This window comes from Arvicola amphibius, chromosome 12 (assembly GCF_903992535.2).
Source record: "Arvicola amphibius chromosome 12, mArvAmp1.2, whole genome shotgun sequence".
Classification (NCBI taxonomy): Eukaryota; Metazoa; Chordata; class Mammalia; order Rodentia; family Cricetidae; genus Arvicola; species Arvicola amphibius.
This window is the reverse complement of record NC_052058.2, coordinates 152,230,479-152,245,531: the sequence shown is the minus strand read 5'-3', so window position 1 is coordinate 152,245,531 and position 15,053 is coordinate 152,230,479. Positions and strand designations below refer to the sequence as shown.

General features: G+C 51.8%; 1 protein-coding gene across 1 annotated transcript in view; it reads right to left on the bottom strand.

Annotated features, from left to right (window-relative positions):
* Positions 1–10,626, bottom strand: part of Slc28a1 (solute carrier family 28 member 1) — a 43,829-nt gene extending 33,203 nt beyond the window's left edge. Inside the window, exons 1-7 of the mRNA XM_038313908.1 lie at positions 10,513–10,626; positions 10,030–10,141; positions 9,169–9,254; positions 7,978–8,069; positions 2,993–3,176; positions 1,363–1,504; positions 124–237 (exon numbers count right to left, since the gene is read on the bottom strand). Of these exons, the coding sequence (XP_038169836.1) occupies positions 124–237; positions 1,363–1,504; positions 2,993–3,176; positions 7,978–8,069; positions 9,169–9,254; positions 10,030–10,125 (714 nt within the window). The 5' untranslated portion in view covers positions 10,126–10,141; positions 10,513–10,626. The remainder of the gene's footprint in view (positions 1–123; positions 238–1,362; positions 1,505–2,992; positions 3,177–7,977; positions 8,070–9,168; positions 9,255–10,029; positions 10,142–10,512) is intronic.
* Positions 10,627–15,053: the final 4,427 nt, after the last annotated feature.

Genomic DNA, 15,053 nt, shown 5'->3' with positions numbered 1-15,053 from the left:
CACCCCAGCTACGGGGCCCTCGTCTTCCTGATCCCAAACCATCTCTGGGACCTCCACATCTGTCTTCCCCCGAATCACGTGGCCTCTCCCCACCTCCCCAGAAGCAGGGCCCGACATACACACCTGGATCTGATCACCTAGCCACTGGAACGCAACAAACCCCGGCTCTGTTCTGATGACAAAGAGGCCAAGCAAAAACTGCAGCCCCAGGCCCCAGGCCACAGTCCGCCATGACACCTGTCAGCCAACAGAAAGGTCCCAGTGAGCTCAAAAGCTTGGAGAATCCGCAGGTCCAGGGCAGGGTGCAGGGTGGTGGCAGGGGCACGGGGAGGACACCATGAGCTTTGTCCTGCCTGCAGTTGCTGTCAACGGTCGCATGGGATTCAGACTAGGCCAGGCTCTTGGCAGCGGGGAGACAGGGCAAGTACAGTAGTTTATAAACTGATGAGCAGTTTGCTTGGGTCTCAAGCGTGACATAGTTCACTTCTCAGACTTTGGCCTTGGGATATAGGCACGAGCCTGCCCGGACCCAGCTCCTCTTCAGCTTAGTGTATGATTTCTGTCTGCCTGGACCCTCATCATCTACCCTCTATGGGAGTTCAGCACCCTGACCTCAGGTCTCTTGATGGCCCACGCGACAGAAGAGAGCCAGGCCCTAGGGCTGCTTTCCCACTCAGCACAGAAAGACTCCTTGACACCTCCCTCAGACACTTGTGCAGCCATGCTCTGAAGGGCACAGGGGTCCTGATTCTGCCTGCTTTGCTGTAGAGATGATGAGAGAAGAGTCCACCCATCAGGATAGCAGAGACCTTTGTGTACGAGTCACCTGGAGGGCCAGCCTTGCTCCAGAGTTTTTAGCTCAATATGTCAGGCATCAAGCCTAAGATTTAGTATTTCTAATGCATTCTAAGGAGACACTATGGCCCCTGGACTGGGAAGACCTTGAGAACCACTTTTGTAAGCTAATGATTTCAGAATACCCTTGGATTCTCCCACAGAACTGGAAGCTTGTGTCCCCTTCTGGGGCAGGGTGATTCCTGAGCCCACAGGCCTGAGGAATGTGTCACTAAGGAAATAAATACCCCAGTGGCCTGTGAGTTTGGAGAAGAGGTAGCCTTCCTCCCCAGAGAGTTCTCTGTCCCCTGGGGGATTCAAGGACTTCTGAGACAGATAACTTTTCACTTTGGGTTTCCAGTGAACAACTGCATGGGGAACGTGTCCCAGCACACACGGTTCCTCCCCAGCTGAGCCTCAGGTGTTCTCCCAACGGGAGCATCCATCTTGCCCCAGCCCGAGCCCCGGCCCCGAGCCCACAGGGAGCATCCACTGGCTTCCAGCCTGAGTAGCCCGCTGAACACTTACAGCCCGGTGATGCTTAGAACCAGCGAAGAGAAGGACAAGGAACACACAGATCCCTGCGAAGGACACCAGCTGTTCGGGCCGCTGGGCGGTGTCCAGAGATAGCCACAAGATCAGGCCCAGGCCAGCAGCAAGGGCAAGACCTCTGAGGGAGAGAGAGAGAAAGCCATCAGCTTTAGCATCACACACACACACACACGCACACGCACACGCACACGCACACGTATATACAAACACACCCTTAGGGACCCAGGGAACGATAGAGCCTCCCAAGTACTTCTCACAATGCCCTGTGTGTTACTGGTTCTTTATTCTGACAGTTGGGAACAGACCCTCTTCCTGGTTCTTGGCAATTCCAGACCCAATTGCTCCCAGCTTTGGGGTGGTTCATTGGGATAGTTTCATCAGAGGCATTCACTAATCTGAACTCAACTGGATATGCCAGAGAAATCTTGTAGCTGTCTGGAGTTTTCTCTCTGGGTAACTGCCACATTTCCATCTAATATGCCATCACTGTAGAAGGCACAGGTAATAACCCTTGACCGAATCCAAGCTGCCCACATGGTGCTGCTTCTGCAGATACGCAGGATGCAAGAACTGTAAGGCCTGCTTCTTCCAGTAGACTGCAAAGGATGCTGGGAGCAGTCTAGGGGTATAGGTATAGAGGACTATGGCAGAAATAAGACCACTCTGGAGGCCCCAGAACAGTGGCTCTAGGAGCAACATAGAACCTTAGCCTAGGAAAGCCATAGATATTAATTTACAGTTCCGACCCATGGGAACAGCCCCGTCGACTGAGCCCAGCAGAGCCACAGGTCTGAGCTGTCCAACCACCCCAGGATGCCCAGGAGACAGCACACAGAGGAGTGAAAAGTGATTCTGGAGTCAGAAGATTTAAGGTCTTGGGCTGGCAAGATGGTGCATCGGATAAAATCGCTTGCCATACCAGCCTGACAACCTGAATTCAACCCCCCATGGCGGAAAAAGAGAACAAACTCCCAAAAGTTATCTTCTGACCTCCACAGAAGCACATCCACGCATGACTATTCATGTGCATACGCACGCACGCACGTGCACACGCACACATGCACCCACAATACTAAATACAACAAGATTTATTACTGGTGTGTGTGTGTGTGTGTGTGTGTGTGTGTGTGTATACACATGTGGACATCAAAGGACAACTTTTGGGAGTTCTCTCCTTCCACCACAGGCTCCAGGGACCAAACACCAAACTATTATTCAGGGACATGGCTAATTATATCAGAATCCCCTGAGGGCTAATTTAAACTGCTGGCACCTGGCCCAAGCTACTAGCCTTTTGAACTGGGCTCCTGGAGTGTTCCCAGGCATCTGTGATCTCTGCAGCTGACTGATAAGCTAGCCCCAGGTGATCCACCTAACAGAACATCATGGAAAGGCCTTCGTGCTTAGTGGCCAGGCTCTTGAATATAGAAACCTCTCTCACCAGCCTGGTTTTAGCCCTCAGCTACCTGTGGTATCACAAACACTGGCAAAATACCAGAGCTGGCCAATGCTTTTGAGGCTACCCAGCACCTCTGCCTAGGGCTCCAGGAGACAAGCAGAGTGGGACACATTCCTCCAGGAGGCCACAGGCTGAGGGGTCACTCACCTTTTCAGCCAGAGGTTCAGGCGAGAATGGCCTTGAAACTTCACACACCTCCTCAGCCTGGGCCCCAGAAGCCTCTTCAGCAGATCATAGCCCAGGAAGACGAGGACCACACAGGTGATGACCAACAGCGCCAGGGCCCTCTGGAAGTTCAGGAGGCAGGCCGTGATCAAGAAGGCACCGTACGCTGCAGGAGGAGTCATTGGTGGGATCAGCAGGGCAAGACCACTGCTCTAAACCCTGGCTCTGCCTCGCTTGCCCAGAGCAAGAGGGGCAGGAAAGGAACTCAGTTCAGCCTTGCGTTCCTTATCTAGAAGAGAAAACACCTGCCCTTACTGTGTCAAAAGGTTATTAGGGGACTGGGGGCGCAGCTCAGTGGTGGAGGCTTGCCCAGCGTGCCCAGCGCCCTGGCAAATGTGTGAAAAAGGCCCTTGTACGTTGTTAGACAGTGGTGGCAGAAACAGCATAATGGTGTCAACAGAGCTCCTGGCTTGAGCCATGCTAGGTCTACAGAGGACCAGGCTGGATGACTCAGTGTCTCCTTGACTCCAGATTATCCCTCCACCCACTACTGTTGATCAATGATCTCCCTCACTCCTTCCCTCCCTCCGAGGGTGAGGGTGAGGGTGTGTGTGTGTGTGTGTGTGTGCTTGTGCAAGGGTTGCTAGGTTTGGTTTAGGCCACACTCATCTGTAACAGCTTCCTCTCTGCCCTCATTGGGGCTGTGAAAGAGATGGCAGGCACCCTACTAGGTCTGCGGGTCTGTAACCCTCCTTTCTAGGAGTTCAGCAAGCTCGGGTTACTGGGCTCTGGGAACTTGATAAGCCCCCTGCTGTGACCCTGCAGCGGCTAAGGAGGATAGCTTCCGCCTTCTCCAGCTGCCCAGGCAACCTGACTACAAACACGTTTTATTGACTACTCATTAACTATGGCTCTTGACTGTCCTCCTCTCTTTGAAACCCTTACGACAGCGGTTCTCAAACTGTGGGTCATCAACACCCTGCATATCAGATATTTACATTACGATTCAGAACAGCAACAAAATTACAGTTATGAAGTAGCAACAAAACGATGTTATGGTTGGGGGTCACCACAACATGAGGAACCGGATAGGAAGCAGCATTAGGAAGGCTGAGAACCACTGCTCTGTCTCCTGGGCCAGAACTTATCCAGTCCCTGCCTCGCTGCCTGCTCACGGTATTGAGAACTCCACTGAAACAGAGCCCCAGACCTTAGCACAGCCGACTTCATGAAGAAAGGACACCATGATGTCAGGCCATAAAACTCAGCGAGTAGACAGTACCACCTGCCAAAATGGAAACAAAGACCTAATCCATCAAAGCCCGCAGATCTGGGAAAGTCTCAAAATGCACTAGCCTTGCCTTTTGGCTTTTGTAGTTCCACTTCTAGCTAACTGTTCTTGTTAACTGAGTATGTCAACCAGGGCATGGTTTTTGTGCTCACTCTGAGAAAGTCTCGGTGCTACACTGGGATCCTGAACACCCAGAGTAGTTGCTGTCTGGCTAATAAAGGCTTTCTATTGGCTTGAACCCATGTCTGAGCACATGGGTTCTCTTCCCCAATGGACACCATACCCCATATCACTCGCTACTAATACATCTCCTACCTAAAAGAACAGACTCAAGATGGAGTTCTTCACACGAATGTTGGGGACCCGTGCTTATGTGTCAAGAACTTTACTGATGGATCCCATCTCCCAACCTCACCCGCGACACTGTGCTCCTGGAGTTTCCTCTTCCTCAGTCTGGCTCTCCTGTGGGCCACTGAGCCAGTCTGAGCGTTTGCCTCAGAAAAGGAACCTGGCAACAGCAGTAAGGGAATGCTTCTCCCTGGTTTTTGAGTTTTAAGATCCAGGGCTCTTGAAGAGTGGAAAGGACTTAGCCACTGATATAAATATGAGGTAAAGAGTTCAGATATGAGTCTCACCTCATCTACCACACAGCAAGTGTTCTGGGCCAGGGAAGATGGAGGTGTGGACCTCACAAACTGGCCCAAGCCCAGGGTTTTGTGGCATGGCAAGGGGAGGGACCCCAGGCCTCACTTCCTGATAGGAGTCCCACAGGGCAGAGGAACGCTGGGTGTGGCGTGTAGGTAGGCAGGACCTGTGAGTACTGCACACTGCAGCAAACAGAGGAGCTCTGGGAAAGACCCCCGCAGAAATGAGGGGAGGTGAGAGCCCAGGGCAGGTGCACACTGGGGGAAGGGACACCAGAGTTACCTGCCCTGAGAGAAGCCAGGACAGCCACAGAAGGAGATGGGTCAGTAGACACCTAGGAATGGTAGTGATGAGGACCTGCTGGTGAACGGGTCCTGAGGGAACAGTCCAGAGTCACCAAATCAAGCTCTGGTCACTCAACGGTTGACAGAATTGAAGTGTAAGTCAAGAAAACGTACAAATGAAGCTTCCTTTCTCTCCCCCAGGGAGCTCACACAGAGCAAGGTTCTCGTCACCCCTTCCAGCTGCAAGGCCTGCCTCCCTCTCTCCCTCCTAGAACCAAGACAACCTTGAATTATAACCCAAACAACAAGCCCAGGACCTTATAGCCCATGAGGGCAAACAGTTCATCACATAGCCAAAGATGACCTTGAATTCTGACCTGGCCTCCTCCGCCTCTGGAGGGCTGAGAGTCCGGGACACGCCAGTTCCCAGTTTTGTGCAGTGCTAGGACTGAACACAGGCTTCTGCTCACACTGGTGGGATCCCTACCAAGTGAGCTGCCACCCCAGACCACTTAAGAAGAAAACTGGAATTTATCGTGTGGTACTAGGCGGTGCCACCGCACAGGTGTGGAGGTCAGGACAACTTTTGAGAGCCTGCGCTCTCCCTGGACACCTACCTGGGTGTTAGACAGATAACTCAAGTCCCCAGACCTGTGTGACAGGTATCTTTGGCCACTGAGCCACCATCTCCCTGACCAAGCTATGGAGACAAAGGGGCTAATGTAGCCCAGGATGGCCTCCAGTTCACTATATAGATGAAGCTGGCCTTTCCTCCCAGTCCTCCAGCCACCAGCATGGCGTTTTTCCAGCTTCTTTCTAAAAAGTCTCCTTAGCTCAGAAATAGGTTCAAAGTGTGTTCCATCAAGAACACACGGTTAGGCTGGGTGGGGTTGGTGCACGCCTTTAATCCCAATCTCTATGAGTTCAATGCCAGCCTGGTCTACAGAGCTAGTTCCAGGACAGCCAGGGTTACACAGAGAAACCCTGTCTTGAAGAAAGAATAAAGATAGGCGGAGGAGGAGGAGAAGAGGAAGAGGAAGAGGAAGAGGAAGAGGAAGAGGAAGAGGAAGAAGAAGAAGAAGAAGAAGAAGAAGAAGAAGAAGAAGAAGAAGAAGAAGAAGAAGAAGAAGAAGAAGACGACGACGACGACGACAACGACTTGTCTGGCTGTCTTCAATCTTTGGTCACACCCTGACCTCTAGTACTTCCTTCTTTCTCTCAGCAGGGAATGCTGTCTCAAGCCTAGAATTTCAGCAATCAGGAGTCTAAGGCAGGAGGATTGCTATGAGTTCGAGGTTAGCCTGTTCTATATGGTGAATTTGAGGCTAGCCTAAGCTACAAAGTGAGACTCTATCTTTAAAAACAAACAAACAAAAATACTTCTCTGAAGAAGTCATCTTTACTTCCTGTCTCCCTCGCCTGATCTCTCGTCCATTCCTATTCTTCACTGCAGGGTCTCACTGTGTAGCTCTGGCTGACTTAGAACTCACTCCATAGGCCAGACTGGCCTTGAACTCGCAGAGAGCTGCCTGCCTCTGCTTTCTGAGGGTTAGAATTAGAGGTACACACCACAACCCTAAAGCCACCTTTCCATCGCTGTCCCTAAATCAGTGGACACTGCTCATCCCTTATCGCTGACGCTCTGTAGACATTACTGTTGGTTTTTTCCTCTCTTTGAAGCCCTTGGTTTCTGCAAGCACTTTCTATGTAGCTGGTTCCAGACTTTCTGTCCCTAACTCGTTTCTCAAATCGTTCTGCAAAGATCCTCTGGAAATGACTTCATCTGCCCATGGCTTAGGAGTGCTACCCTAGCAAATGGATCCGATCTCTCCCTCCCCGTACAGATCACCTCATCCCCCTGTGCTCTGTGGAAGGAACCCCTGTGTCTGTTGTGTTGTGTGTGTGTGTATATATGTGTTTGTATGTGTGTGTTAGTATATGTGTGTGTGTTTGTATGTGTGTGTGTGTGTCCGTCATCCAAGCAGGAAACTAAGGCAGCCTTATCCTGATACCGCCTCCACCCTGCACACTCGGTCACGTCCCAGGTTCAGCAAGCACCAATCACCGTCTGGATTCTCAGATCATCCCCATCTGCCCTTACTTCATCCTCACACACACTCAAGCCTCACTGTCTTCTGTCTCTCCTATAGCCATTTCCGGTCTCCCCGCATGAGATCCATCTGCACACTTCTCAGTTTAAATCCTTCTGTGCCTGTCTCTGGACCTCAGAGTCAAATTCAAGTTCCTGAATACATCAACTCCCTTCCTCGCTCCTAATTGCTGCATCCTTCAGAGTCCTCCAGCCTCGGGAGACCCAGGCTGGGCACCCTGCAGAAACTTTACCCTCCAGACACGCTTAGACTATCAAAGCCCACACCCTGATGCTGTTCACCTTTGCTCCCTGACCTTTGCTCTTTGAGGGGTGGGGTATGGGAGGGTCTCAGCCCTTTTTACCCTCCCCTCTACCTAGCTATTCCAAGACCATAGCCCTGAACGCTACCATCCTCCCAGGTGGCTTGTTGCCCTGAGTGAGCATATTTGGGCCTCCCCATTGCTCCTGGGGAAGGATTTGGGACTAGGATCTAGTTGGGCTTGACGGAGACCTGAGCGCCTATCTTGAGCTGGCCAAGTTGATGCTCCACAAACCTTATTGGTTGATGGGGTGAGTGAATGAGCCCACTTTGTGACATGGAGACTAGAGGGGTAGTGACTGTCCCCTCAATGGGGCAGAGTGGGTCCCCACTCACCAGTACAGAGCAGGCCTGTGAGGATCCATCCAAACAGCTGCTTGTGCTCCCTGTAGAAGCTTCTTGCTCGCACGGTCAGCTGCAGGCTCCTCCTGAGGAAAGGACCGCCAGCGTTCATAAATGGCCCCCAACTTCCACCCCACCAGAGAGCCTCCCAACCCACAGGTAGAAGCTACTCAGGTATGTGCCCGGTGCAATCATGGGATAACCCCAGGCTGGCCCTGCTATCTAACCAGGCTGAAAAGCCACCACAGTCTAAAGACACAAGACATGGTTCTATACATCTGGAGACGTGGGGCCACTCAAGGCCAGCCCTGCTCTTGGGTGATGGAGGGAACCAACCCACAGGCAGAAGTTTATGGGCATTCAGAAAAGCACAGCCACGACTGCCCAACCTCCTCCCTGCTTCCCCCTGCTCAGTGAGCAAGATGGAGAGGTTCTCAGCTCTGCATTGGTTCCCCTAGGACAGGGACATTTATTGTCTGGGTCCTTAGTGCCTATTCAAGATACAGGACATGAAAAAGTATACAGTCAGCCGCCCTCACTGCCTTGGGCATCCAGAATGGACACTAGTCCTCTGGTCAATTGGTCACTTGCCTGTCCCTAGAGGAACAGCTGCTACCCAAATCTCCTCTAGGGCCCTCTAGGTTAGCCAAGCGCCCCGTTGCTCATAAAATTCAACCCTCTGCTGCTGTTGCAAGCATTCCCCACCTGGGGGGAACAAGGTATCTTCTCCAGTTTCCCCAAGAAACAAGAGGATCCCCCCTCACTGCCACACCCTGTCCTTGGGCTGTCCTTCCTGCTCTGTTCATAGCTGAATTTGGCCACCCAGGACCCTCTAGGCTCATGCCAGATCCTGTGGGTTGGTCCCTTCCGCTCTGGGTAAAGCAGGAAGTCTAGCCCAAGGCAGGAGGAGTATTACAGATTAAGTCTTGGAGTCCCCAAAATGGCTCCGCAACTGAATGGAGTAAGGCAGAAGAGGGAGGTGGCAGAGAGGCCTGAGAAGTGCCAGGCATGCATTGGGCTTCCTCCTGGCATGACATCCTGGCTGCTTCCAGACAGGGGGGTGGCGCCCCGCCCTGCCTGGCTCCTGAGGCAGAGGCCTGCAAACCTCGCTTCCCCTTGACCTCCCTTGGACAGACTTGGATTCTCTTTTCCTGGTGACCTGAGTCTCTCGCTAAGATCACCTACCATCTGGAGCTGGGTTCTGACGCTGCTTGGTTCTTGCTGCCCCCGTCCTCCAGAGGGCTTGAGTTCCTGGGGAGCTGGCCTTCCTCCTAAAACCAACAAGGTACAGTCAGGGCCAGTCTTCCCACCAGGAGACAACTACACTTGAAGGGCATGGAGATAGGAAAGACTGCCCATCTCCTGCCCTGTGCACGCACAGGCACCCTCACGAGCGGACAGAGGTAGAGACTGGACTTCTCCATGGGAAATGGGGGCTACCTAATTAAACTCTGCAAAGCATGCATTGAGTATCTGCTGTGTACAGAAACACTGTGGCTTCCTGGAGGCCAGAAGGAAATACCTAAGGAAAGTCCCAGGCAGCTCACCCACCACGTCACTCCAGGGCGCCTCTTGTCTAGGTTGTCATTTGTGGGAGTGGGAAGCCATTTAGTAAAGGAGAGGGAGCCTGGTTAGGAAGGGCGGGGGAACGGAGGGTATCATAATAGGCTTCACAGTTGGAGCTGTGGTCCTCAGCTTGGCCTTTGGAGAGCCAAGGCAAGACTGCCTTGTTTGTAAGCTGGGGCTCCCTCAGACACCCCACTCTATCATTGGCTCCTCAATCAGATCAGATGTTCTCCCCCCTCCAGGGACTTTTGCTGACCTTTCGAGTGAGGACAGACAGGGCAGCACACAGTGGGTACTCAGGACACAGTAGAGAGGCAGAAATAAAGGATGCACTCTGTGCCGGGGGGGGGGGGGGGGGGGGGGGGGGGAAGGGGGGGAGGTGAGCAGGGCAGAGGGAAGGAAGCAGGCAGACCAAGGCCCTCCCACCAAGCAGTGGTGGTCAAGCCGAGGAGGCGCTATCGGGAGAGGGGACAGACCAACCATCCTTTCCAAGAACTCAGCTCCCATGTTCTCCAGGCCATGCATCACAGGTGTGAGAGAGAAGGACTCTCTCTGCCTCGGTGTGTCGTCTGCCATGAGACAGCCTCTTCAGCTGAAAGACAAAGAAGTCGGGAAAGTCCCAAAGCTGAAGGGATGGCCCAATGAGACAAGAAGAACCAGAGAGAGGGAAAGACCCCCTTCCTGCCCTCATGCCTGATCCTCTGAGAGGCAACTCCTTGCAAGTTCCGGGTATTCCTGGAGAAATGGTGAACTAACTGTCCCAGGAAGGAAAAGAAGGACTGGTTTCTGCACCTGGTACGGACACTGTCCCAAAAAGAGGCCCTAATGGCCATCGCTTCCTACAACAGGTGAAAAACATTGTCAGCAAATGAAGTGTTCATTTCATCCATCCAGCCCCAGGATCCAAACATAGCTGAATCCAGTCCTGCCCCTGGGCTTCTCCATTCCAAGCCCAACATTCACCTTTTCGGTGACGCCGCTTTTCGATTTTAGCTCATCTGAAAACAAGAGCCCCCGAATCCGCTTTTCCTATTGCAGTTCCCTCTTCTCCGAGCCTCAGGGGTCTCCTACTCTGTCCAAACACCTGCTGGTTAAGCAGGTCTCCCCAGACACACTCTCCCGCAAGGGGGGGGGGGCAGCTTGTGGAGCCTGCCTGGAGAGCTGGGGATGCCTGCTACCTGGGCTCGCCCAGGCAGGTGCACAGCTGCAGAGAGAGGGGAGAGGAGCCTGGGCTACTCACGGATTTGTTGTGAGCAGGCAGTGTCGGGAAGGCTGGCTGAAGGACAGGTTGCTGTGGGGAGGGCTGAGGCCAACCTGCTTGGGCTTTGACCTGTTCCTGGGCAGAGTTCAAAGCTGTAGTAGGTTGGACCTCCCCAGAGCTCAGGGCCATAGCCGAGGCAGGGACTCCAGCCCTGTTTCAGGGTGGGGGGAAGGAGATGGGAAACCAGGCCCACTCAAGGCCAGGCCCTCTGTCTGTTGTTCTTTCCCGCACTGACCTCTCCTGGGCCTTGCTTCTGGCTGCCTCCTCCAGGAAGCCACCTTGGTTGTCCCCATTCTCCCCTGCTCCTCTGCCAGCCATTCTGGTGATTTGTTTACATGCAGTCTCTCATTCAGCTTCCTCTTCTCAAGGATCAGCAACTCATCTTCCGAAACTGGGAGATACGGGGAGCAGTGTCTGTCACAAATGGGGTGACTCAGGTCTAAGCATCGTACAGTCATGAAAGTAAACCAAACTCCCACCATTTCCTTCCTTCTTCCCCTTCCTTCCTGCCTGCCCACCCGCCCTCCTTCCCTTCTTCCTTCCTTCCCTCCTCCCTCCCTCCCTCCCTCTCTCCCTCCTTCCTTCCTTCCTCCCGTCCTGCCTGCCTGCCTTCCTTCCTTCCTTCCTTCCTTCCCTCCCTCCCTCCCTCCCTCCCTCCCTCCTTCCTTCCTTCCTTCCTTCCTTCCTTCCTTCCTTCTTTCCTTTCTTCCTTCCTGTCCAAGCAACATGTGCCAAGTTGAGAAACAACACTTCCATCTTTAGTCCTGAAACTAAACATTAAACCTACGCGATAGGATTAATAATGTCTGTTTAATAATTAGTGGCCCTTTATCACATACACAAAAGATACTCCTCACACAGAGGCACCCACTGGCTGTTTCAGACATCTGGAAAAGGAGAGATTTAAGTCAGGGTACCCACTGCTCTTGGGAAACTTCCTTTTCTATTGGGGTTGGAGGACTAGGGTCTCCTCTAGTCCAGGCTGACTTTGAACGTGCTGTGTAGCTGAGGATGGCCTTAAATGTCCAATCTTCCTGCCTCCACATCAGTACTGGAATTACAGGTGTGCACTCTACACCTGACCTTTAGCCAGCAATCACTACATATGCAGAATGAAACGGGGAGGTTAAGAATACAGAGAGCAGGAATGTCCCTTATTTCCCAAACTGTATACTATTTTATTTTATTCATTTTCCAATAGGAAATCTTACTACCTCAGGGTCTTCAAAGCTTGCTTATCTGACAGAGATCCAACACCCACATTCTGGGCCCTAGACACCCTTGGACATAAAATAAACATTTACCTTGAACAAGACTGGGATGGGACCAGAGCTGATACTCAGCCTAGATGAAAGGAAAGGATTTTATCCATTTTGATGCCTCTGTCCTTTTCAGTGGCTCCTTTCGTGCCCCCAACCCATTTCCTCTGCCTTTTCTTCCTCTCGGTGTCCAGAAGCAGGCCCGAGGTGCCTACATCCAGCAGTGTGTTGGCCGTTTCTGCCCTACGTTGGAGCCTCAGGGCTCTGGCCTCCAACAAGAATTTAATGTGCTGCACGTCACAAGATGAACCTTGAGCTTGGAGCCCAGAGATCTAGATTCACCCTGAACTCTGAAATTAACATATTCCCTCATCTGTGAACCGCTGAGGGTGGGAACTAACTCTGAGGATTAAACCAAGTGCTTGGCAGGGAGCCCAGCCCTGGCAAGCTGGCAGCTGTCTTTGCTGTCCCTGGCCCATCTTGGACGTCTTGGCACACTGCTCCCTTCCTACATCCCATGCAGGGAGCCGATTTGCTGGCCGCCATTACAAGATGGCGCCAAGCCCCTGCACCACCAAGTAAACAACTCCATATTAGGCAAGGCTGTAGATGGAACCTCTCGCATGCGCAGTAGTGCGCAGTAATCTTGGCCAATCCCATGGCCGGGGGCATCGAAAGACGAGCGAGTAGCCAATCCAGGCACGACCCGTGTCCGCTCTCCCTATATAAGCGGCTGCCGTTTAGTGCTCTGCGCCCTTCGCTTTCTGCTCTCCCTACAATCAAGAGGCTCCAATAAAGCGTGATTTGAGAAGAATCCTCGACTCAGTGGTCGTTCTTCCCTGCTGGCCAGAGGGGTTCGCCGCAATCCCAGGATGCCCCAAGTCATTCCCAGGCTGATCCCCTCAGTGTTAGAGTGGCCAGCAGAGATCACACCCAGGAAGTCAAATGTCTTTGAGGCACAGAGACTGGGCAGTTGGGAATATTGTGGAATATTATTTTAAGGCATGTTACACTTGTTTATGCTGTAGAATGTTTGTTTTGATGATTCAAAGATGTGTTGCATTTTTTTATGTTACATTCGTTTAAATCTGTGAGGCCTAAAACACCTGGTTGGTCTAATAGAGAGCTGAAGGGCCAGTAGCAAGCAGGAGGAAGGATAGATGGGGCTGGCAGGCAGAGAGAATAAATAAGAGAAGAAATGAGGAAGTGGGGGAGACAGAACAAGAGAATAAGGATGGGGGAAACTAGGGGCTAACACTCAGCCAGCCATGGAGTAAGAGTAGAAAGTGAGCTACACAGAAGTAAGAAGAGGAAAAAAGCCCAGAGGCAAAAGGTAGATGGGATAATTTAAGTTCAGAAAAGCTAGCAATAAAGAAAAGAAAAAGAAAGAAAGAAAAAAAAGTTGACAAGAAACAAGCCAAGCTAAGGCCAGGCATTTATAATTAATAATAAGCCTCTATAATCAATAAGGTGGAAACAAAAAACAGTAACACAAAGAATCAGTGAAACAAAGGGTTAAGATTGATAAACCCTTAGTTGAGGTGTAGGTGAGCCTTTAGAACATGTTCTTAACTAGTGATTGATGGGAGAGGACCCAGCCCAGTGAAGATGGTGTCATCCCTGGGCTGGTGGTCCTGCATCCTGTAATAAAGCAGGCTGAGCAAGACATGAAGAACAAGCCAGTACGTAGCAACCCTCATGGCCTCTGCATCAGCTCCTGCCTCTAAGTTCTTACCCTGTTTGAGTTCCTGTCCTGACTTCCTTGGATGATGAAGTATGATATGGAAGTGTAAGCCAAATACCTCCCCCCCCACAAAAAAAGAATAAGCCTCCTTGTATCATGATTTGGGAACTGGGTGGCAGGCCCCCCCAAAGAGTAAAAACACAAAGAGCCAAAAGAGCAAAGAATGAAAGCAACTGACAACCCGGGAGGTTGAAGGACTGGATGCAGACACCAGGGAAGGACAGAGAGCAGGGGGATGGGTGAATGTCCGGCTTCTGCCTCTCTGCCTTACTGCCTCACTGGCCCCCTCTGCTGAGATCTGTTCCCTGAGGGCATGGTACCCCACCAGGCCAGCTGAGGGAGGCACAAGGATGAGTAAACAGGGCACCGGGTCCTGGAAGAGGAGACCTGGAAGAGGAGACCATATGAATGCATACGTCATCCCTCTGATACCAAATGACCAAGAAAAAGCTGCCGCCGCCTCAACCCCCAGTCCCATGCCGCTCCCTGAAAGCAGCCCCCTAGTTGATTTAGCTTTTTTAGGAGCCATCTCCCATTTCAGGAAAATCCTTAGCCAAACAGCTAGCAAGGAGCCCTTCTCAGGCCGTCAGATGGTCACAGCCACTGTCCAACACCGAGTGAAAGGACGAGTCTGCTGCCCATGGACCTCCGTCACAGTGCAGGACTGGTTAGAGGAAGGACACATGGCCCTCGCACCCAGCAGGGCTCAGTGCTATCAGCGGGGAGAACTGACTCAGTCAAGAGATCGTTGTTTGCAGACATCTAATTGGCTGGAGCTTTGGAATGGCGACTTCATTACGCTTTAATTTTCGTCTGGCTCAGCTCAACCTCACACACTCAGTGACATCTAAGCTGTTTCCTTTTCAGTCCGAGCAAGTTAAGATAGTCTGCAAACCAACACCCACCTTCCCTCCAGCCACTCTGGCCTCCATGGGTTTTACGGCAAAGGCTACATCTTTCTTCAGAGTGAACCATTTTCCTTCTGCTACTGGCGAGGGTGAAGGGAGGTGAAGGGACTGTTCAATTTGCTTTCGTTGACTCGTTAGCTGAGAGCTCAACACTTACAGGTGAATCTATTAGTTATGAAGGCAAAAATGAATCCTTGTTTAGTCCATCACCTTGCTCCCTGTGAGAGAAGGTGACTAATGTACTACAAACCCAGTTATTGTGCTTAAAAAAATAAAAACAAAAAACCTTTCTTTATTAAAAAAAAATGATATATGGTTTCATGTATCCCATG